General features: G+C 39.7%; 1 protein-coding gene across 5 annotated transcripts in view; it reads left to right on the top strand.

Moving 5' to 3' along the window:
* The window catches only part of TIAM2 (TIAM Rac1 associated GEF 2), an 88,625-nt gene that overhangs the window by 44,767 nt on the left and 21,056 nt on the right, over positions 1–22,802 (top strand). For 4 of the 5 annotated variants that reach the window (XM_074537694.1, XM_074537693.1, XM_074537695.1 and 1 more), the window contains one exon: positions 12,549–12,652. In XM_074537694.1, coding sequence (XP_074393795.1) covers positions 12,549–12,652 — 104 coding nt within the window. Of the gene's footprint in view, positions 1–12,548; positions 12,653–14,953; positions 15,225–22,802 lie in introns of those variants that run through there. The other variant, XM_005488124.3, reaches the window with a different exon arrangement.

The following is a 22,802-nucleotide window of genomic DNA, read 5'->3' as shown; positions in this document are numbered from 1 at the left end:
TCTTGGACAGCTGTGGAGGGTTGGCTCCTGCTCCAAGCTGTTTGTGCACTGTGGACACCAGTGTCTTTGTCCTGCACTCTTGTGAATTGCTGGGAAAAGACTAGGTCTGACCTGTGGCAATTGCTGGCACTGTAGCAGTGTAGGGATCAGTTCAGAGAAAGCATTTGTCTCTTCAGAAGCTGGATCCATTGGAGCACTTGTTGCCCTACTGCATATTTTGCAATCCAAGTGTTTCCCAAGAGTGGCAGTTTAATGAGCTCTTGCTGACACTTGACAAACTGTCCTGTTGGCTTTCTGCTAGATGTGTGTGCACCAAATTAAAAAATTGCTTATGCTATAAAATGCTGTTCGTTGTGCTTTCCTACTGGAAGAGCATTCTGTTCTGCTTTGCTAAATGCTGCTATGATTTAATCCCTGTGAAGTCAGTGGGCCAAATTTTTGGGTTTTTTTTCCCTGGTGTAAAATTCATTAAACCCTGTATAGCTGCACCTTCTGGCTCAGTGATATGTAGGCATAAATCATCATACTGCCCTTCCTACTGAATTCTGTAGAGTGACAATATGGATAGCAAGGAGGTTTATTAATTATGATAAAGTTAGAGACATCCACATATAGACTAGTGCCGTAGGCATGATTTAAAACACATCAAACAGCAGATGTTCTGTTTCACAGAGGTAAGGTAGGTTGAGTAATGATAAAAACTGTCTAAGCTGGCCACAAACTCTTGCTAAACTATTAAGTAGGTAACTTTTCCACTCCTTTTTCCTTTCTGTTTTTATTACTTTTGTGCCTATAAATCTGAGATGGAGAAGAAAATGTGGTGCTGAGGTAATGTACTTGGAACCTGGGCAGGGCTAGCTCCATTTGCTTTCCAGCTCTCCCCAGTGCAAGTGACCTCTGAGGGCAGCCAAAGCTTCCCATGTGAGTAATCCTGCAGAAGCAGCAAAAACAAGGAGAGGGAACCCCAACAGCAGCCCTGCATGTCCAGCAGCTGTAGCCTGGAACACCTAATGGCAGCAGTGGGTTGCAGGCTTTGCTGACTTAGAGAGGATGGTGGTGTTGAGGAGCCAGCTTGGGCTCTGCTGTTTTCCTGCTCCTACTGCAGGCACACATCTCCAGCTGTTGAACTGGAATCGCAGGGCGATGCATTAGCTATGGCTAACACTGGCCTCCAGTGAGACTGTATGGGAGGAGGCATTTGTTACACACTTAAAAAACAAAAGCATTTAGATAATAGTCTGAGAAGCCGGTGTGAATTGTTAAACTTCAAGCTGAAAATGCTGAACAGCTGCCCAACCAGAGAAAGTTTAGAATGTTAAATAACCGTATAGAAAGAAATCACTGAGATGCAGGGGCTAATCAGGCATTGCTACAGAAGTGCAGGCAGCAATTTCCTATTGTGTCGCTAATTTGTATCTCCCATTGATAGTTGAATTAGCTAATGAGTCAAATGACTTAACCTCACAGTGAGCTGTTAATGGACAAAGGAATCTAAAGGACTCTGCTCTGGCGTCAAAATGGATGTTGCTGTAGATATTTAGAAAAAAAAAAAAGAAATATAAGAGCATAAAGCAGCCTATAGAAAGTCAAACTTGTACAAGTAGGTGGTTGATTGGAGTGAAGCCACTGTTCAGCATGTCGCCCAAAATGTCTTAAGAAAGCTATATGATACAAGAATATTTGCATGAACATACTGCCTTTTTCTATACTTGAAAATGTGGAATGTTAAAAGGAGAAATGTCACTTTCCTCACTGAAGGGTGAGAACAAAGGAGAAAGACTTGTCCTGCTTGATCATTTCAGATCCTGGCCAGAAGCAGGAATTTCTCTTTGTCTAGGCAGTATCACGTACGCAAATAGGAGCAGCCAGGTTGCATTGTACATTGGGAAGCATGTAAAGCACCTTCTGATGTTTCATAGTTTGCTCCCTGAAGCCAAAACATATGGATGAGAGGGGCCATGAAGGGAATCTTCTTGGCTGGTCTGTAATTGCATGTCTTGTTTGGTAACAATTATTCTAGTTAGTGACAGGCCTGTAGTAATTCTGTGTTAGGGAATCCTGTCTAGGAAGTCTGATGTTATGACAGCTGTATGCTAATTTTCTTTCCAGATTTTAACATATGGAAAGGATTCCTGAATGAGTTTTCAGCTACACCAAGGAGTCATTTTTTACAGCCTAACCTGAGAGTATATGTTCTAGCCAGTCTCAAAATAGGTTATAAAATATCCAGACCACCAAAAAGTGATAAAAGCCAAAATATCTTACAGAGATTTAATGATTTCTGAATTACTAAATTCAGTTAATTTTATGTGTGTTTTTCTAACATTCAGTTTTCTAGAGACTGAAGTTACTAGTGGTAGTAGATTCAGGTCATGATAATATAGCAATAAGAACTTGAGCTAGTTGTAATCTGAAGTTAGTTCAAAGGCTTTCAGAAGAACTTGAAAATTTCCTAGGCAAAAGGAGGAAGGTGGTTTTGAATTGATAATAAATTTAGTGTTTCAGTGTCTTTTAAACTTTTGGTTAAAGCAGCATGAAAGCTGTACAGTTAGTAACCAGAATTACTGCCTGCAAATACATTTGGGCTTACTCCAGCATTAGAGTGAACACTGCGAGTACCAGCTGTGGGGAAAAAAAATGGACTGGCACTGTGTAATAGTTAAAAACTTACACAGATTCCATTAATTGAGCTAACATGAACACTCAATTAATTTGAGATGAATAAGAATCTGCACTTGAGGTCCATGGTACCTCAGCCTCTTGCCCAAATCCACAGAGAACCTCAATGAAGATAAAAAAGTGAACCAAATTACTTTGGTTTTCATCTTGAAGTGGTAGAGAACATGATGGGTTTCAACGGGCATTTCTCATCTGTGGCTGCAAACTACCCACCTTCCCTTAAAAATCTGTTTTCTTAATGCAGAAGTTACCTGGAGACAGTTTTCAGCCTAGAAAACAAATGTGACCATAAAAAACTCCTCATGAGTAAGCTCAGTGTACAGCAGCCATTTTTCATATATTGAGGTTTGTACTAGTAGGATGTAAGAATGCAGAAAACAGATTTGTCTATTTATTTGCTACTATGACATGCAGAGGATATAGATGAATAATGAGGTAAAAGTAGGACCTTACAGTCCACTTTTCCTAGGTGGAAATTAGATCTCCACTTGTTACTTGAGCTGGACCATTCTTGTGTCATGGTCTTTGAATTTTTATTCAGCTGACTTATCAGCAAATTTCTGATAATCTTTTTCTGGCCAAAGATTGTTTAGAGAAAAAAAAACCTGCTTTTATTTGAATGTCTCCAAACACCTCTTGATGTTTACCCAGACATGGGCCTTCATGACAGAAACCCTGGAGCAGAAACTCCCATTTCCCCCTGTATCACAGCTTCACTAAACTGACCTAGGTGTATCCCCAAAACTTCATCTTCTAGACCCTCCTGACTTTTACTTGCAATTTTTCCAGTGCAAATGGCCATTGTGGGACAGTTAATGAATCTTCCATGGAGTCTTCTATTGCTTTTCTTCTTTCAGACCATAGTTATTTTGTACTTTGCAACCTAGAGAAAAATCTAAAGGGCTGTAGAGATTGTGTGGGCTCTGTCATGTATACTAACTGGTGGGTGCCCCTTCCATGCTGATCCCAGGGGATAACATGAGCCAAAGAGCTGAAAAGACTTATCCTCTCATAAGAAGACATATGAGTTATTCATAGCTGAACTAGTGAACCCAGAACCCTTCATCCCTCTGGTGAAACTTGGATGTCTTCTCTGACAGAGACTGTGAGAATGTCTTTTGAAAGCCATTCAATAAATTCTTTTGGATCAACTGTTACTTTTTGAAAGATATTTCTTGAAGTTTTTCAGAAAGGAAAAGGATACAGAAGGAATGCTTACAGACCTATTTTTCAGCTTCATTACAAAGGAGTAAATATACTGCTGAAAACCTGAAATGCATTAGGTTGTATAAAACCAAAAGAAATAAGCACATGCATGCTACCTGCCAGGCTGAACTGTTTAACTGAAGTTATGAGTGGTGGTCTCTGAGGGAGCATTTTTAGAGCTCTTTATGCTGATATTTATCTTCTCCAGGCTGTGCTGGAATGGTTCACCTACCACTCCCCGTTTTTCATTAAGTCTGAAGGCATGAAGACCACCAAAACTTTGTTCCTTTCTGAGAGTTGGCTCAGACTATGGTATTATTTTTGCACCATGGATTTTGGAAATATTTGTTATCTTCTCTTGGAAGTTTACTTTTCTCTTGATAGTAGCATTGGCTAGAAAATGATAACTGTAAGCTTATCATAATTAACTGATCAGTCTGGGGAATTTGCAGAACAATGAAAAATGCAGCTTTCCATACACCTGGCTTAAATTTATTACCCAAATGTAATATCTCATTTCCAGATAAACCATACAGGGGATTATGGAAACTCTCTGTAACAGGGAGTGGAATATCCTACATGCTGAAGATCAGCTGAATTGTGTTTTGTTGATGGTTTCTAGAACATTTGGGAATTACTGAAAATATTGAATAAATTCTTTCCTAGTGGACATTCTGGACCTCCTGCAATCTTTTACAGTTGTGGATCCTATTTTTCTTTCAAGCTAGAATTCATATTACTATTCTCAGAAATAAGTTGATGCCCGCTTTATTGCTGTTTTGCTTAATCTGTCTGAAATCACTGGACAATACTGGTGTTTAAAAAAGGCTGTCAGTTGCTCTGATCTGATGTCAGGATATCAGTCTTTCACAGACTAGGCCAAGCCCATCATAACTGCTTGAGTGCCACTGTATCTACAGCATCTAACTACGGCAGATTAAAAACTGCAGCAGAGAGGGCAGGAAGTGTGAATCCTCTTTCCCTTTCAAGTGCCAGAGAACTAAAACCAATAAAATTATTTTGTTGCAGTGGAGTTGTTAATGAACATCAGAGCTGGAGTCAGCTAGAAACTTTCAGGGCTCATCACCCACATGCACTTGTGAAATAAATGTTCTCTTAGTCATAAACATTCTTTGCCAGTATCTTTAAGCACCAGTACTAATGAAACTTAAAATATTTCTTGTGCTCTACTGAAGAGACAGAGGCTTCTGGCCATTTTAACCTGTGTAGCTGAGTTATGTATGTATGTATTTGTGTAATATTTGTGCTATGCTGGTGATAGATAAACCCAGCATGGGAAGGAATTTCCAGACTCAGCATGTCCAATCTTCTGCTTGTTATGGCTTTGGACAACCCTATTGATACATTTATCCTATTCCATTTTAAAATAGATTGTTTGCAATCTTTGTGCCTAGGTAAGTCTGTTCTAGAAATTTATTTGTGTGATGGTTGAAAATAAGTCTTCTAATTGCCAGCATAGACAGATTCCTGGCCAGTGGAATGACTGGTTGGTATCTTCTGGCCTTTGCCATTGCTTAAGTAGCTCTAGCTCACAACTACATGTTGTCAACCCCATCTCCACACTTCCACATTTTTCTTTTGTGTTTCCAACTCAAGAGTCCTAGCTTACAGAAGCAATGGTTCTTACAGGTCCCTGAAACTGTCTTCCATGTGATTTCATTGTAGCACTGTGCCTTCATCTTCAAGGTCATCCACATCTCCTTTATGCATCTCCAGCTGTGCTCCTAATTATTGCTCTGTAGTAACTTTGAATGATTTGAGTATTTAATTAGAGTACTTACTATTGTACTTTGTTTGCTGAGACAAATAATCAAAATATCAAATAAAACTAATCCCCCAAACCCACCTTGAACAAAATCTACAATCTAGCCTTTCCCAGGCCTAGGACTTAATTCAGACAAATCTATTCTCATCTTACCTGCTAGCCAGTTCTGTCTTGTTTTAATTCTTATCCTTTTCATTTTGGCTAAAAATTTCCCCAGGGATATTATAAAAGTTTCCTATTCTTTTTTTCTTTTTAAACTAAGTTTCCAGAAGGCTATTTTTATCCTTTATTTTTGTCTTTAAAAAATACTTTATTGAGGGTGGATGTCAGATTAGTTTGACACCATCTGCTTACCCGTAATGTATATATGTTATAGTCCATTTATCTTCAGGTTTCTGATTTTTCTTTCCTTGAATTTATTGTGAGAGCCTAAGGTTACTACATAGGTTATAGATCTGTATTTTCCAAAACTAGATTACCCCAGAATTCTCATTCTTTCTTTAAGCATAGGTAATGGATGTTATTCACCAGCTGTATAGCCTTATCCTCTTTTCCCCATCATCAGTTGAATAATTCATTGATATCTTTGCTCCTGAGTTTCAATTTCATATGCCAGGTTTTATATGTTGACAGCTAAAGTTTAGTTCTCTGCTCATCTGCTTGAGTGCAGCATGGCTTACGCCCACCTCAGACATGGCCATTTTCTGATCATTAATTCCTGTCCTGCCTTGCTCATCCCTGTTGATTACAGACATACTTCAGCCTGGTTCAGCCAAGCCCTGTGGGACTGGTTTTACCATGGCCTTTAGAGTCAGACTCTGCTTTAGTGAGTGTTTGGTGATGTGGTAAGTGGATCAGGTGAAGTCAGGGATACCAGGAAAGACTCACAGCTGCTAACTGTTAATGAAGCATCTCCACTCACCTAGGTGCAGTTCCCTTGTTTGATTCTGACAAAACATGAGACTTCATCTCTCTCGCCCTCTCTCTCCTACAGCTGAGGATAGTTATCAAGTAGTGCCCAGAGCTGCTGCTCCTCACAGATCTGAAAATGATGCCCTGCAGTGATCTTAGTTTGTCTTGGAGTGAGAGACTGAGTACATTTAATTTATCTGTGTTGTCTTCTTATGTAGATATAGAAGCAATTTTTATTCAATTTATCATTGTCTTTGGAGTGGCAGGTGGAAACACTCCTCTTTGCCATAGTTTGAAAAAAGAGGTGGTTACACCACCTGCACAGTGCTTGACATTTGATAACCCTTGACGTGCTTGTGATGGTTATTTGGCATTTTTTAAATCAGTGAGAGCAGTCTGAAATGGAACAAGTTCTGATGCATTATGAAAAGAGAACTATGAATAAAGAAACAGGATCTTCAGTTCCTACTCTCTCCTCATGATGATTGTGGCTTTGCAGTGAGCAGCTGAACTGGTAAGAACATCTATGACTTGAAAGTAATTAAGGCTTCTTTGTTAATTAAACAGAAGAAGAAAGATAAGTGACATTTGCAATTGCTGATGGCTTCTTTATGGTAAATGAATTGCCGGATGGTCAGTGTTGATGTTTTCCAGTTGATTTCCTTTGGATTCTTGGCTGGGATTGCAGCAGAGATTATTATTGTCTCACACATCTGCTAGACGATGAGTTTCCATTGTACCTCACTGCTCACAAACACATGAATAACTTCCACATTCACCACTTGTACGTGTGTCACTGCATCAACATGGGAAGAAACATTCCCGTAGGCATAGAGCTCTTGGATATGCTGCATGTGTTTGTTTTTCAAACCAACTGTCCCATCTGTGTGCTCTGTGCCTGTTTTTAATTGAATGTTGAGCAGTGAGGAACACGATTTAAGAAGTATGTTTTCTCTCAGTTTTTAGTGGTTGGACTGTAACTTCTCTTGAATGATTGAGTCACTTACCTGCCTGCCAGCAAGACATAACATTGAAGGAGTAATGGCATTCTTTGGTGATGCTGTTGGTAACTAAAGGTGTGAGTGTGTTCTTAGTACTTGGTGGTTCTTTGCTTGACACCAAGAAAAATGTTTAGTGTGCATTTCATGTGATGTAGTTTAAGCCTTTCACATAGAGGCATTCTTTTCCCCCCTGTGCTTTTCTGGGAATCCTAGCATTTATCGGCTGTTGCTACTCTTATTTGCAACAAGCTGATTGTATTGGGTTTGTGTTTCAAAGTCTTGGTGGCAGGGACCTACAGGGCTGGCTTCTGTGAGAAGCTTTTAGATGCTTCCCAGTGCCAGTTGCGCCAGTATGGACTTGCCACTGGCCAAGGCTGAGCCCATCAGCAGCGGTGGTAGCTCCTCTGGAATAAGATATTTAAGAAGGGGGAAAAAACCTGAATGATCACAGCTGGAAGTAGGACTGAGAATATCTGAGAAAAACAGACACCAGGGTCAGTGAAGAAGGAAAGGCTGGGATGTGCTCTGGGTGCTGGAGCAGACCTTGCAGCCCTTGGTGCAGACCATGGTGAGGCAGCTGTTCCACTGCAGCCCACAGAGAGAGATCCACCTGCAGCCTGTGGAAAACCCACACCAGGGCAGATGGATGCAGGAAGGAGGCTGTGATCCCATGGGAAGCCCATGCTGGAGCAGGTTTGCTGGCAAGATTTGTGACCCTGGGGGGGAGCCACTCTGGAGCAGTTTGTGAAGAATTGCCACCCATAGGACACAGTCAAGCTGGAAAATTTCAGGTAGGACTGTCTTCCATGGGAGAGTCTCCATGCTGGAGCAGGGGAAGAGTGTGAGGAGTCCTCTCCATGAGGAGGAAAGAGCAGCAGAGCCAATGTGAGATGAACTGACCACAACCCCTCATTCCCTGATGCCCTGTGCTGCTCAGGGAAAGGAGGGAGAGAAAATCAGGAATAAAGTTAAGTCCGGGAAGAAGAGAGGGGTGGGGAGAAGGTGTTTTTAAGATTTAGGTTTATTTCTCATTATCCTACTCTGATTTGATTAGTAATAAATTAAACTAATTTTTCCAAGTTGCCTTGGTTTTGCCTGTGACTGGTGAATGATCTCTCCCTATGCTTATCTCAACCCATGACCCTTTCATAACATTTCTCTCCCCTGTTCAGCTGAGGAGGGCAGTAATCAAACTGCTTTGGTGAATACTTGGTGTCCAGCTAGGGTCAACCTGCCACACTATTTAGTATTTTCTTTTCTGGAGACACTCCTGTTTGCTAGACTGGAAAAAAGCATTTGTTTCAGAGGTTCCTGTACCCCAGCTGGAAGTGATAAACATTTCAACTCAGCAAGCATGAATGTGTGTGTAAACAGGACAGAGGTGTACTGCAGCAGAGAAAAATTATGTTAAAAGATTTAAACCATGTTTTGTTTAACTCATTATTATCAGTCCCATTTTTCTTTCAGACAGCTTTATAACAAGTGTGTCAGTAGAATAAATCAAATGTACTACTGTAATGGAGCTGTAGGGGCAGATTTAGCCGTGGCACACTCACCATTTACTATGCTGGAAAGCCTCGCAAGCAATGTTTTCAGTGAAGTATTTCGTGTTTTCTTTAAGTAGAGAGAAACATAATTCTAGTAACATCAAAGTTTTCCAGGTTTTCTTTAATAATTATTTTTTAAAAAACCTAGTGCTGGTTTTACCTTGAATTTCAATGATTTTTAGGAACATATATCTCCCTACATACTGTTGCATGCTCATGGCCAGCAAAGAACCAGAATAATATATACTGGAAAAAATTTGTAATTGCACAGTGATAGCATCTTTCTTAATCTTGTGCAAATTCTATACAGTTTTGTTGCTAGTTTTACCTGAAAGAATAGTGGTTAACCAGCCTGTAAGAGAACACTTTCAACTTCCACATTATTATTTGTGAACATCTTTGATAATGTGAATTCTATTGTAGACCTAAATCCAAATTTTAATGTTTAAAGAAAATACATTTTGTAGGGTTTGGCTTTACTAGTCCCCTTGCATTTATCACTGGAACTAGAAAGAATTTCAGTGTTGAACTTTTTGCTGTGTTTATGTCCTTAAGCTTTGCATTTGTAATTACCCATTCTCTAATACTACCTCTTTTTTGGTGGGGGGGTTGAGCTATGCAGCTGATATTGGTGCTTCTGTGCTTTTTGGGAATAATCTGTAGGAGCAGATCCAAAGGAAGTCCCCTTCCACAGCAAAAGAAGGAAGAGGAGACAGGATGTGGACCCTAAACTGATCAACAACCCATACATCCTTCCTTCCTTTCTTACTTCCCTCCCCATGTTAGTTCTGCATACAATGTAGGATGCAGTAGGATGTCTTTTTTCACCTTGGATTCTTTCCGTGTAACTTTTTTTAGGTTTTGCTCTTTAAAATAACATTTACTGTTGCTTCTCCATCGTCAGCAACTTGTTCTGTCAACAGCAAATGCTATAAAAATGGGCAAGGCTATGTAGACCTGGCTCTGATAGTCCTGTACACTACAAAGGAAAAACAAAATTAGGGTAAAGGTAGGAAAAGATGGGTCATCTGGAAAAGGCAATACAATATTCTATTTGCCTGCTTTGGGTGTTGTTATCCTGATTCCTTCTGTTTATGTTGTTTGCTGATTGTTTTACCCTATTTTCCTCTTCCTACATTTATGCTCTCTCTTCATTGCTTGTGTAAGTTAGTTTTACTGCTTCATGAAGAACAAATATGTTTAATGATCACTTTGAAAAATCAGGGAAATAGGTTTTTTTTTTTCTCTTTAGCTAACTACCTGAGATCAAACTCTACATCCTTTATGCCATTGCAAAATATAGCTCAGGTACATGCTGTTTGGAGGGGAGAAGGGCATTAAAACCCAGAGGGGAAATAAAAAGAGCTCACCTGGGAAGCAATAGGAAATAATATCTTTGCCATCACCTTACCCTGAAGAAAATGTTGTTTAAAAGTCAATTTAAGTTTTAGGGCTTGGCTTACGCAGGAGTTGACAATGGTGGAAGTCAATAGGCATTCATGTGTACTCATAGACAGAAGAGAGCCTCAAAATTACTTTAGAAGTCTAGAGGGAAGGAGAAAATTATTCAGGCTTGGTGGAAGAAGAGAGGTAAAAGCATAATCAGGGAAATAGACAAGACAGACTCTTTCTTAAGGTCTTAAAGATGATGGATGGCTGGAGTGGAGTTGTATAAAATGTGTTTTTTCTGCAAAAGTGATAACTCTTGGGGTATTGCATGTTACACAGGCTCTTATATATCAGGAGCAGCACCTGGCTGGGAGCAGAAGGTAAGAAAGCCTGAGGGGAGAAAAGTGATGTGACCTTGTTTCTGTAAGGATAGGGAAATGAGAAGGTGGTCAAGTATTTGACATGTGGGTGGAAAATGTCAGCCTCGATGCTAAGCGTCACCTGAGCACCTTGATAACAGATAGAAAAACCCAAGCTGACATTGTGCTGAGTTATTTGCATGTCTTTCTCTGAATTGCCTCTGGAGTCTGTCAGCCATGTTTTGTCTTACCAGGAAGGCTCTTTGTGCATTGCAAGGTGCTCTTTTGGGCCTAAAATTCCCATTTTCCTCTCTGCTTCAGTCCATGTTGTTCAATTCTCTCTGAGAGGAACTGGTCCTGCTCTGCATTGACAGGAGAACAACACCACCCAGGCAGCTGAATTCTGTTGTCCTTCTCAATTTCTTTATTGCAAGCTGTCATGATATTCTGCAAGATGGGTGGTATTTGTTTTAATTACCATTTCAGTTGCTGGTGTTAGTGATTAAATAAGACTCTTTCCTTTCACTTAAAAATAAATCTTCAGAATTTGTAGGTGTTGAGAAAGAGTTTGAAAATGTGGTAATATGGTGTGAATTATACTCTAGAGGTTTAAAGGGTAGGAAACAAAGCAGCAAACTTTAACCTCCCCTTTATTTTATTGCTGTTTTAGCATGTGAGGTTGCTGAAAATCCTTTTTCCTTTATCTTTTCTTTTCTGTCCTTTTTTTTTTATTTGTTGGTTGCTTTATAATTTTAAGCTACATGGGTTGATAATACTGCAGATCAAAAATCACTTCTTCACTTCTAGAAATTTTAATTAGGATTTCCACGTGAACATCTCTGCAGATTTTCAGCAGCCAATTGAGGAAATATAAAAAGAAAGAACATGATTTTTAAATGAATGATCAGCATTGTTGGATAGCTCTTGAGTTTAAATGTAGATGTTACTGAAAGCTACAGTCTGTCAGTAAGTAGAACAGGACAGTGCTCTGGTTTTTGCATTGTGCCAGCTACTATGTAGATGGACTGCAAACTTGAGAAAATTGGTAAAGTGTTTGCAAGAAGAAGGGATTGTGTCTGTATTATGAATTATGGTGTTTGTTCCAGGACAAAATTCTTTTTTCTTCTTAAATCTTTAAAGGATTGAGTACTAAGCCGTGTTGAACAATGGTATGCTCATCCAAGGAGAACTGCTGAGTGCATTTAATAATCTTCACTGGTTGTCTCAGCACAGAATGTGCTGATTATAGATAGTGCTCCCTTCAAAAGCATGCTGTTAGCAAGAGCCTTACGTTTATTTTGGTAGATCAGATATGCACATTGCTTCAGACACTCTCCCATGTCCAGCTCCTGTTTGGAAAGCAGAATTTCAAGGCATTGTTGCTCCTTGCTTTGGCCTCTCCCATTGTTTGCTGAGGGGTGATTGCAAATTTTGTATTTTTTCTGGACATGGCACTTAGTGTCCTGGTCTGGTTGACATGGTGGTGTTAGGTCACAGGTTGGACTCAATGGTCTCAGAGGTTTTTTCCAGCCTAATCAATTCTTTGATTCTCTCCTGCTGTTGTAATTGTACTAGACAACTGAACATGTTCGCTAGGTAAGAGCAAATAATTTTCCTTTTCCTGTCCTATAACCCTCTAATTTATTTATGTGTTTTATTTCAAATGCAGACTTTAGTAACGTGCCTGACATCACATCCAGTTTGAAAAGGAGCAGTACTGATGGCACTCTGGACCAAGTGCCACACAGGGAGAAGACTGATCCACCCTTCAGGGTAAGAAAATGCTTGACACAACAATCCTTATGAACCAAAAGGCAATGTTGTAGCGTTAATGCTCTGCATTTTGTTGGAAAGAATTTACCATATGGCATTAGCTTGAAAATTTTTTATGCATATTAGGTGCACTTGGAGTTTTAGTATCTTGAGGTCACCCTGACAGGTCAGCATCTACAGCACAGCTGCTGCATCTGCAGGAGCAGTGTGATGGGGACAAATGACAAGCAGGTGGAGACTTGTCAAATTCATTCTTCTGTGTGGCTTGAACCCAGTTCCTGCAGAGAAGAGTAAAGCTGCTACAGCTTTCTAATTGATTCAGTTTATTTTGTCTTCTCTTTTTGCTGATATTTCCAGGGCTTACTGATAATATTGCAGTGACCATAGCAATACTACTATGTCAGTTGTTTTAGACTGGCTACAGACTTGGAGAGGTTCAATGTTCAAGAGACAGTGATTGCCACCCTCTAATTTGGAGACCCTTTATGTGTCTGCAGTTTCTATCTGACATGGCTGGACTGATGGTTTTCCTTCCTTCAGCAAGGGCTTTGGGGGCTGAGGCAGGAATGCCCAGAATTAGTGCCCACCTTCATGCACTGGTCTCCAAAGAGCAGCTTTTTGTCCATTTTTCTCTGAGTCAGGCAAATTGCAACCTCTGTCCAATTGAAGTGCATATTGTTTGGAACCTCCCAACAGCAAGTGTGGGTAGTGTTTTTGAGTTGGTGGCCATGATTTTACCTGGCATTGCCATTCTGACAACAGAGATGTGTTTTTAAATTCTGTTGATGAGTTGGTTGTATCTTCAAGCAAATTTGGGATAACACTTGTGTTAGCACTCTTGCATAACAGGAATGACGTTAGAATTTTTATGGTTCTGGAATATATTACTGTCCTTGGTGGGTTGTATGAAAAATTGGTAGAGATCAGACAGAATGTTAAAACTCAGAAGACTGGAATAGGAAGATACATTGTGCCTTTAACTATACCTACTGAGGGGAGCTGTCAATCTTACTTTATTAATTACTTCATAACCTACTTGGGTCTTATACAGGTGATTTTATGCCCTTTCCCTAGAGAATAAGGAGAAGCCCGGTGATTGTGGGTCCTCAGCCCATCTCCTGCTGCACAAGGGGATTCCCACAGAGATGATCTGTGTCCTTATGCTTCCCCAAAGTCTTTGCAACCAGACAAGAACAAGCTGGATTTTCTCCCTTTAGGACACATTGGTCCTTTGAAAGAAGTATTGTGGATTTCTCTGCTCTGCCTGGCTTTAGAAGGCAGGGATCTTTGTGGGAGCACACCAGAGGTGACTCCAAGGCTTAGGATGATTTGATGGCTGTTTTCACCAGGCCAGGCTCCCCGAGTACCTTGGGGTGCCCTGCTCACCTGGACTATGCAGTGTACCCCATGCACTGTGTGGACATAAATGCTGACCTTCTGTCCTGCTGTAGGGGAGGAGATTCTGGGGCATCTGCTTTGCCCTAGCAGAAGAACAAAGCCAGTCCTGATTGCCTGTGTCAAATACACCAGGTGCCAGAAAATTAGGGAGAGTTCTGCACATTTAAGTACACAGAGAACAATTGATGTACACTAGTTGCTGCTTTTAATGCACTAAATTTGCTCCAATGCTCTAAATTGCATGCTGCAATTAAAGCTGAAAAAAAGAGGGGAAAATGTACAGGTCTGCTCCCTGTCCTCCCTCCAGCCTCAAATTTGTCAGATTCAGCAGTTATTAGGGCTTTTGCATGATTTGCTGAAGTAATTGCCCATTCTGTATTGCAGTGCACTTCTTGAGCTGACATACAGGTCTGCTAGTGTCATTTTAAAAATTATCTGAGGCTGTCCTGGTTTTGTAGGTACAAGGGTGGAAAACAGCCTGGCAATCAGAGGCAGTCAGACTGCAGCTGTAAACGCGTCTGTGACAGGTCTATATTTTCTGCAAATGGTTTGTAATTGATTGCTGTCTTTCTGTTGGAGGGTGCCTATTACCGTCAGAGCTTTTTGTCTGACCCTTTTGATATCCCCAATAGATGTAGAAGTAAAGAAAACCCAAACCTAACAGTTAAGTTCAGGTGGTGTACATTGTATGTGCTTTTGTTGTTATGTATAACAGGAATTGAAATGATTTCTGTTTTTATATCTGTGATTTGAGACTGCTCACCAGATGAACAATAACTATTGCTAATAAAAGCTATTTTGAGGAAATTGTGCAGCCTTGAAAAGTGTAGCATCTGGATTTGGGGTTGTGGAATTTTTTTTCCTTTGCCTTCTGTTTCCTGCATGTGCTGCCTTGACCTCCCACGCCTGTGGACACCATTAGTGCAGTAGGCAAGTAGGCGATGCTGCAGAAGGATGGGGGAGAGGAGCTCTGTAAGCACAGCTCTGTGGAGGAGAGGCTGGTGGTGCTGAGAGGTTCTGAGCACAGCCTGGAACAACAGGCAGTTTGGGATTATTTCAGGGGAGACACAGCTAGAGATGCTCACTTTCCAGCTGACAGCAACCGTAGATGTGATTGTTTGGCTCTGAGGGAGCAGGCTCCTCTGAAGTTTGGCTGATTTTTGTCCCATAATATGTAAGTAAATTAAAAAAACAGTCTTAAAGCTTTGGATTTAATAGCTGCATGTCTGATTTCTAGACTTTATGTTTCTTGTTTTGAGCATTTTCATTTGTCTGTTTTTCACTATTTTCTTGATCTCATACCAAGCTAAGTTTAGGCATCATCTTAACTGAAAGTACAGTGAGGCATTTGAGAAGTGCCTTATAATCTCAAAGAAATAAGTCTTTTATTGCATGTGTACTACATTCAAACATGCCTTCATTTAGTCAGTCATTCTTGGATCTTTTTTTTTTTTTTGTAGACTGGGAAGTGAATGCATTTAGGAGGGCAAGAGAGGCTAGTATCGTTCTGGAAATGGAAGTTGTTCCTTATGTTATAAAATCTTATTAAAAATACATGGATATCAAGAACCATCCATTCCAGATGCACATTTGTTCTGACAACTCTCTATTCTCTGGGATACCCCATTTGTACTTTAATATCTTTAACCTTATCTTCAATTTTATTTAACAGGGATAGTTACTATACTCGTAACAGTACATTTCCAAACTCTGTTAAAATATATTTATGTGGCAACAGCATGTTGTCCTTGCTCTTGTTTCTGGAGTATGTAGATGTTCTGTTGACAGAAGAATATGTAACCTCAGAAAATCTGTGAATTGAGCATGCCTGTCAATGTAATTAAGTTTAGTTATGTTTAATCATTTTGAGAAGTAATTGTCTGTGCTCCTGGTGCTCATTAAATCCTGGATGTTGGCAGTTGCCAAGAATCAAGCTCTCTTTACATCAAAATAGCATGAAGTCGAATGAACAAAAATTGCAACTCTTCCTTTAGCTAGTTGTGATTTCTAATTGCAAACTATATTGTCTAGAAATGTTTTCTCTAGCCCACTGTTTAAGATTAGGTTTAGTAGTCTTTTACTAACTCACTTATCTTTACTTTGTATTTTCAGTGTATTAAAAATAACCTTTTATGAAACATATTTAGAAGGGGAAATTTTACCATATAATTACCTATTATTTTAAGGTCTCTAGAAAGAGACCTGCTGTGATCTGACTCTTGGTTGCTCTAAATCTTTTGAGTGTCATCAGAGAGACACATTTCTGAAATCATATTAAATCTAACAGACATAAAATGTAACTTCATATAAATGCATGTCTGAGAAGAGGAAGAGGTATTTTCACTTTAAGTATTTTACAGAGCATAAGAAAAAACCTTAGGGTATACTCTCTACAAATATTTCACATAACTTCATTATATTCTCAGATGTATCTTAGAGGTCTTTAAGAAACTCAAGAAACCCAGGAAAAATAGCTAGTGTGATGGCTTTTAATCATTATAGAAACAGTCAATGAATACTGAATGGTTTTGTGGTGGCATCTTCAAAAATTAACATTGCAGGTGCAGAAATGGAAGCTGCTGTGTGAGAAACTTTGAATGTTAACAAGAATTGGCTTTTTAAAGAATGGCCAACTGGTTTCACTTTGTAAGGCTTTAAAATGCTTCCATATTTCTTTCAAACAATGAAGGAAAATTAGTCCTGGGAATAAGTTGAATATAGAAACTTGGGGAAATTGCCTTTGCTGTTGCCTCTTGAAATAGTCACTTTACTCTCAGCACGGGTTATTGATCATACATGAATGTGTGTATATGAGGACAAATCTATCTCCATCATCTCTTAGTAAAAAAGAAATCTATACACTGCAGAGACAAACCCCATTTTTTCCCTTGAGAATACCATTCTTAATGCAATGAACAGAAGTTAGTTAAAAATCCTAGAACACCTTTCCCTAGCTTGAGCTTATTTAGATTATCTCAACTAATTAATCTTTCCCTCCTGTTGATTACCATGTTCCCTTTTCCTTCATCTGATGAGGAAATGAGAATCCATGGCAAGTCTGATCAGCAGAGTTCATGACACTATTGGCAAACGCAAACCTGCATCTCCTACAGGATGGAGCATTTTCATCCAATGGTTTCAGCTTTTCATGGGGATGAGGTCTAGATCAATATGATGGCCCTACTTGAAATACCCATTTTTACAGATATAGCAAACAAAAAGAAAGTAGAAAAAATATGTCCTTCTGTGTTTCAGAAGTCTTGTTCTTGGATGCTTGAGTTTCCTGTGTAATATCAAATCATCCTTACAGTGTTTTTGAAGCTTGTGTGTTCTGTTTATTGTGGTGCCAATTGTGGCCAGTGCAGTGAGAAGTACATTTCCAGGAAGTCGGCATGTCTGGGACCATGGTGAGAATTCTGGTTTTTGGTTTTCCTGCACGCAGCGCCACTTTTCGTGTTCAAGGAGCCAACGTGCACATATGCCTGACTTGGGCAGCTGTTCAGGTTTTTTCGTAGCCCTTCCAATCAAAGGTGTATGTGCAATTGAGCAGCTCATTTGCTCATATCTGATGGTGGCCAGGAGGTGTGAAAGCAGAGAGAGACTGGGTCAGAAAGCAAACTCATCTTCCAAGTTCTACATCATGCAGCTTCCTTAGAAAGATTCCCAACACACAAAGTGCTTTGAACAGATGCAAAATACATGTGTTGGGATTTCAAAAAGGAAATCACTGTGTTATCTATTAGCTGGTTTCACACAGCTCTTTCTGTAATGAAAATCAGTGAGCATTGTAAAGAGCTTGCTGCTTTTTGCAATTTTGGCCTCTTGTATATACAACATAGCCACAACTGGAAGGGTGGTTTTCATAAGTTGAAGAAATTAGCATTTTGTCGTCAAAATCTCTAAAGCTGATTTCAAAACCCCTCCATTTAGTAGCATGACCACAGCCATCAACTTCTGATGCAGAATAATTCAAGGGTAAAAATCCCTAGGTACAATATATATTGAGGTCTAAGTTCAAACCAGGATGAGAGAAAATGTATCTGATTGCTTGTCTGCCTGAATGCTCAGTTGTTGAAGAAAAAAAGCATGGTTTGATTTTTGGGGAGAGGAAGGGGCAACTGTGGTAGTTGCCATGGAATGGCAGGAGTGGAAGGTAGTTGGTAATCATTACTCATACTTTCAGTCCAATCCCAACAGAAAATTCATGCAATTGTTTAATGTTTGTAGAAGATTTGAATGGTATTTTTTCTTCCAGAAGAATGCAACTGGATGCTGGTAATGATGTATTCCTATGATTTATCACCTAGAAAACATTGTACATTGAGATCTGTAGCAGATGGCCTTTGGAGTAGTTCGGGGCACTGTTGTTCAAAACACACTCAACTGCTTTCTACTGCTGCTGTCAGTAAATGTAATCCTATTTTTTATATGGATCATATGTTATTATATATATGAGGTGGTTCATTTATTTATTTTGATCTGGTGATGACATTCATCACTTTCAGAGATGAGTATGGAATCACCCGTCTGACTGTATGTATATAGGCAGTGTACATGAAATAATTTTGTTAAGCAGCCTGTAAAAATTAAAAAGCTTGGAAAGGCAATGTTAGTACTAACCAAGTTGTTGAGCTCCACTGAAAGAAAACCTAGCAGAAATTACCAGAAGCTCAACAGAGCCCCATACCCACTTCTTGCATGGAGGCAATTCTAGCTGAATGTCCTGATGGCTTCTCATTAGCTCTGTTTTGCATTGCCCGGGCAGTTCCCACTTGCACAGCATGTCATTAATTGCAGGAGAGCTGCCTGCCTCAAGGTGTACTCAGCATCCATAGGACATGAAGGATTTTTCCTTTATTTTAATCATGAAAACTTCTTTTTAGCAGTTGATGACATCCAAAAGCCTGGGGAGTAGTCTGCAATTAACATCTTTTTTTTTTTTTTTTTTTTTTTTTACTTTGTAGGAGGGGGATTAACAACATGGTATCATGTATAGCCTCTGCAATCCAAGTGTCATTTTCTTCCAGATGTGACATGCATTTAGGGAATCTCAGAGCTGACACGGGAAAATAGCATGTTTCTCAGCAGTGGTGTCCTTGATTCATTTGTGCCTGGAGGGGACTGTTCTGCATTGAAAGCATGACAAGCCTGTGGGGAGTTCTGCTAATTATTGTGCTTCCCTTTCAGATAGCCCAGCCTATGGTGACCCTACCAGAGATGGTGGCTCCAGCAGTGTGGACCTGCTGCTGGACCCCTGCTCTCTTCCTGTGCCTTTTGAGAAGGGTATCAGTGAAACTGTGGCCCTTCAGAAGTTCATAAGAATTTTGCAAATTAATCTAATTAATTAGATTAATTATTCAGTGTATTAATCTATCACTCAGAGAAGGAACCAGAACTGGTAGACTACAGGTTACAGAAAGCCTAAACCTACCAGTGAGTGCTACTGCCCAGTCCTGGATTTCACTTTGTTGTGTTGATTCTGGAGTTCTGCATCCCCTATGGATGGCCCAAAATTCAAGTGTAACAGCTGTGAGTCTTGGCTAACACAGCGAAGGAGCTGCAAAACCATAAGGCTTAAAGCATGTAAAGTGCTGTACCTAGTGTGAACCTGTAACCAGGTCAGGCTGTGGATGGAGACCTGCTTGCATAATTACTGGTAGGGAGGCACAAGAAAGGGTACTGAAGGGTCTGCACAGTATGTGCAGTTCCTGCATGCAGAGGTGTGACCTTGTACAGCTTTGTTTTGTGCTATTACATTGAGGCCCTGGGGCTTAGGGGGAGGGGGTATTTGTTGTCTTTCCTCCAACTGAAGGAAACGTCCTCTCAAAAGTACTGAGACAGCTTTTGGTGTAAAACATACAGATGGTTTTGATCAGGAAAAGAAATTGTGTTGTGTTGATGCTTGCAAATGAAGGAAGCCAGTGGGAGAGGACTTACAACACAGATTTTCTTTGTAGTCATCTGGGAAAAATCCATAAGGCTTACCTGCAGGTGAAAAGGGAAGCATATGACAGGGCCCTGAATATTTGCAACAGGATATGGTTAGCAGTGTCTCTGGAGACAACTGTGATTTCAGTGATGAAGGGCAGGAAGCTGCCTGGAGCCCACCACCCTGTGCCTCCAAAAGCAGCCCCGGTCACCTGCAGTGCAGGATATGACGCCAGTGTTTCACTTTGCAATGAAAGGCAGAGATATCTAATCACACTTCTGATAGACACAGGGAACTGGGTAACCTCTCTGCCAGCTGCAGAATATTTGGTGGTTTGTTTTTTTTTTTTAATTAAGGTACTGTTCAGTTGCACTGTTGACAGTAACAAAACAGTGTTTTTTCCTTGTGATACAAAAGCATCTAAACCCAATTTGAGTGTGTGCCAAGGTATATGATGTGCCCAGCAGTCACCCATAGCACACAAAGTCACTTTTAATTTGCACAAAGTTTCAGTATAGGATTTCAGATAAATACTGCATCCTGGATATCATCATAACTTCAATAAAGCTTTGATTCCTATTTTGCTCTGTCAGGAACATGTAATAATAAAGGTAGACTTGAAATACCAAAACTGAAAAATGTCTGCTACCTGCAGCAAATTCTGCAAAATAAAAGGTAACAAAAAGGTACATGAAAGAATGGAAGAGGCAGAAGAATTAAAAAAAAAAAAAAAAAAAAAAAAAATAAGGGGTCAGTTGAGTTAGATGCATAGGGAAGTTCCACCAGACTTTCATGTTTTGTTACCTGCTGTCTCTTGTTAACATATTGTGAGCAGACATAGACATCCTCTCACACGGTGATTATTTCCTTCTGGGACAGCGGAATTCTCCTGTAGCTCCTAAACAAAGCCTTGCCAAAACTAGGGGAGAGGTTGGTGTAGAGTTCAGAGAATCTATATTTGTCTTTACAGGGGAGTTACTGCATCTTTTAACATTTGGAATGCAGAATGCTGGCTACTAACAAGAAGAGATAGGCGTTGCCTTCTCTGCCTCCAAAGGTGTCACACTGCAAAACTGTGTTGTGAAACATGAGTGCAACTGCAAAGATAATGTCTCAGTGGTTGCTACAGTTTCTAACGCAATACTTGAGAAAAGTTTTTGCATTCAGCACAAAACACTTTGAGTGAGAATGTTGCAAGCAATATTTAAGATGCTTGAAATTTAAAATAAAACAAGAATTCACTTTAAACATTTGGAATGCTAACTGATTTTTTAATCACTGGAATTAAAGCAAGTGTCTTCACTGTGGTCAATTATGCTTTGAAAATACATTTTGACGGCATTTTAAAACCATGTTATTAGTATAATAAGCATGACAGGAAAATATGCAGAAAAATTATCCACCCACAGTTATAAAAAGTAAAAAACAGACTCCCTCTAGATCAGTGCAGAGGTCTGGAGACAAGCTGTATTAATCCTGAGCTTATAATGCTTAGAGAGCACTAACATTGCAGAGCTCCTGTTAGTGCAGGGTAAGTATATGTATATTTTTAAATATATGTGTCTGTGTGTGTGTCTACATATGTATGTTGTGTGAGTTATAGGAGTTATGCTTCTATGTCAGCAGTGGTCCAGGCTGATGTGACAAAGTAGCCCACAAGAGCTTGGGATTGTCCTGCGGGCAAGCCAGTGTTTCCTTTCATTCAAAGTGTGCACTGATGGAGCAAAATTAGCCTTTTACCTTGATGCATTAGGGGCAAAAGCAGGATGGGAAATGAACTGGAGGCAGATAAGCACACCTACACGTATGGGGACAATAGAGGGAAGCTCGTATTATGAAGGATGTCACTGTTATGGTAACTATCAAGGCTGGTGCCACTGAAATGGAAAGATGAAAACCAGATGTCGGTAAAGGGAATGTGTGTTATTCAAAGTACACAGGAACAAACAACAGGGCTATGTCATTTTTCCAGTGATCTTAAAAATATTTCACAGTGATGGATTATTTCACTTGTTTTTGAAAAGTGCTTGAGTACTGCTTGTGTGCTTCTAGAGAAAAAGAAAGGCTAAATGAAAAGCATTCATTCATTTGCTTTGCTTTAGTTTGTGTTGTTCCCCTTTTTGATTTGTCCAAGTCCCTCAATAGGAGATGGAAAGATTACTGAAACATAATTGTCTTTTTTCTAATGAATACACATTAAAAAAAGCTGTTAATTGGTAACATCTTTTAGCTGGCATATGGCTAGCTAATAATGCAGGCTTAATTAGCAAATCTGGGGAAGAATGACTTCCTAATATGGAATTAAAAAGGCCTGTCATTGTTTTTCATCAAGATTGACGATATTGCTTGGACCTGAAATTTAGCAACCTTCTTTTTTTTTTCTCAGTCCCAGTGGATGAGCTGTGTTTGTAGATGTATCTATTAGAAAAAATAGAGCTTGAAAGTGCCACAACTAATGCACATAGAAAACAAAGAAACAGTAGCTCTCTAGAATGTATAGTTATACTCTTAATACACTCTGTTAATCTTAAGCTAGTGACCTGGCCTGTGTTATTTTTAAAATGCCATATGCAGCACTTGAAACTTTTAATTTCCATGAACTACTTATTTAATTTTGTTTCATGTCTTCAGACTTACTCTGTGGATCCCTAGGATCTGTGGACTACTGCAAAGGCACATACTAATGGTGGATAAGAACAGTAGCCATGTGCATGCTACACAGCAATCTATGAATTCGGATTTTTAAACCAGACTGTACATCCACTGAAAAATGAAATGTTAGGGAGCAGGCAAAACCTCTGTTGCTCCTTCAAGACCATTTCC

This window comes from Zonotrichia albicollis, chromosome 3 (assembly GCF_047830755.1).
Source record: "Zonotrichia albicollis isolate bZonAlb1 chromosome 3, bZonAlb1.hap1, whole genome shotgun sequence".
Lineage (NCBI taxonomy): Eukaryota > Metazoa > Chordata > Aves > Passeriformes > Passerellidae > Zonotrichia > Zonotrichia albicollis.
This window is presented reverse-complemented; position numbering and strand designations above follow the sequence as displayed.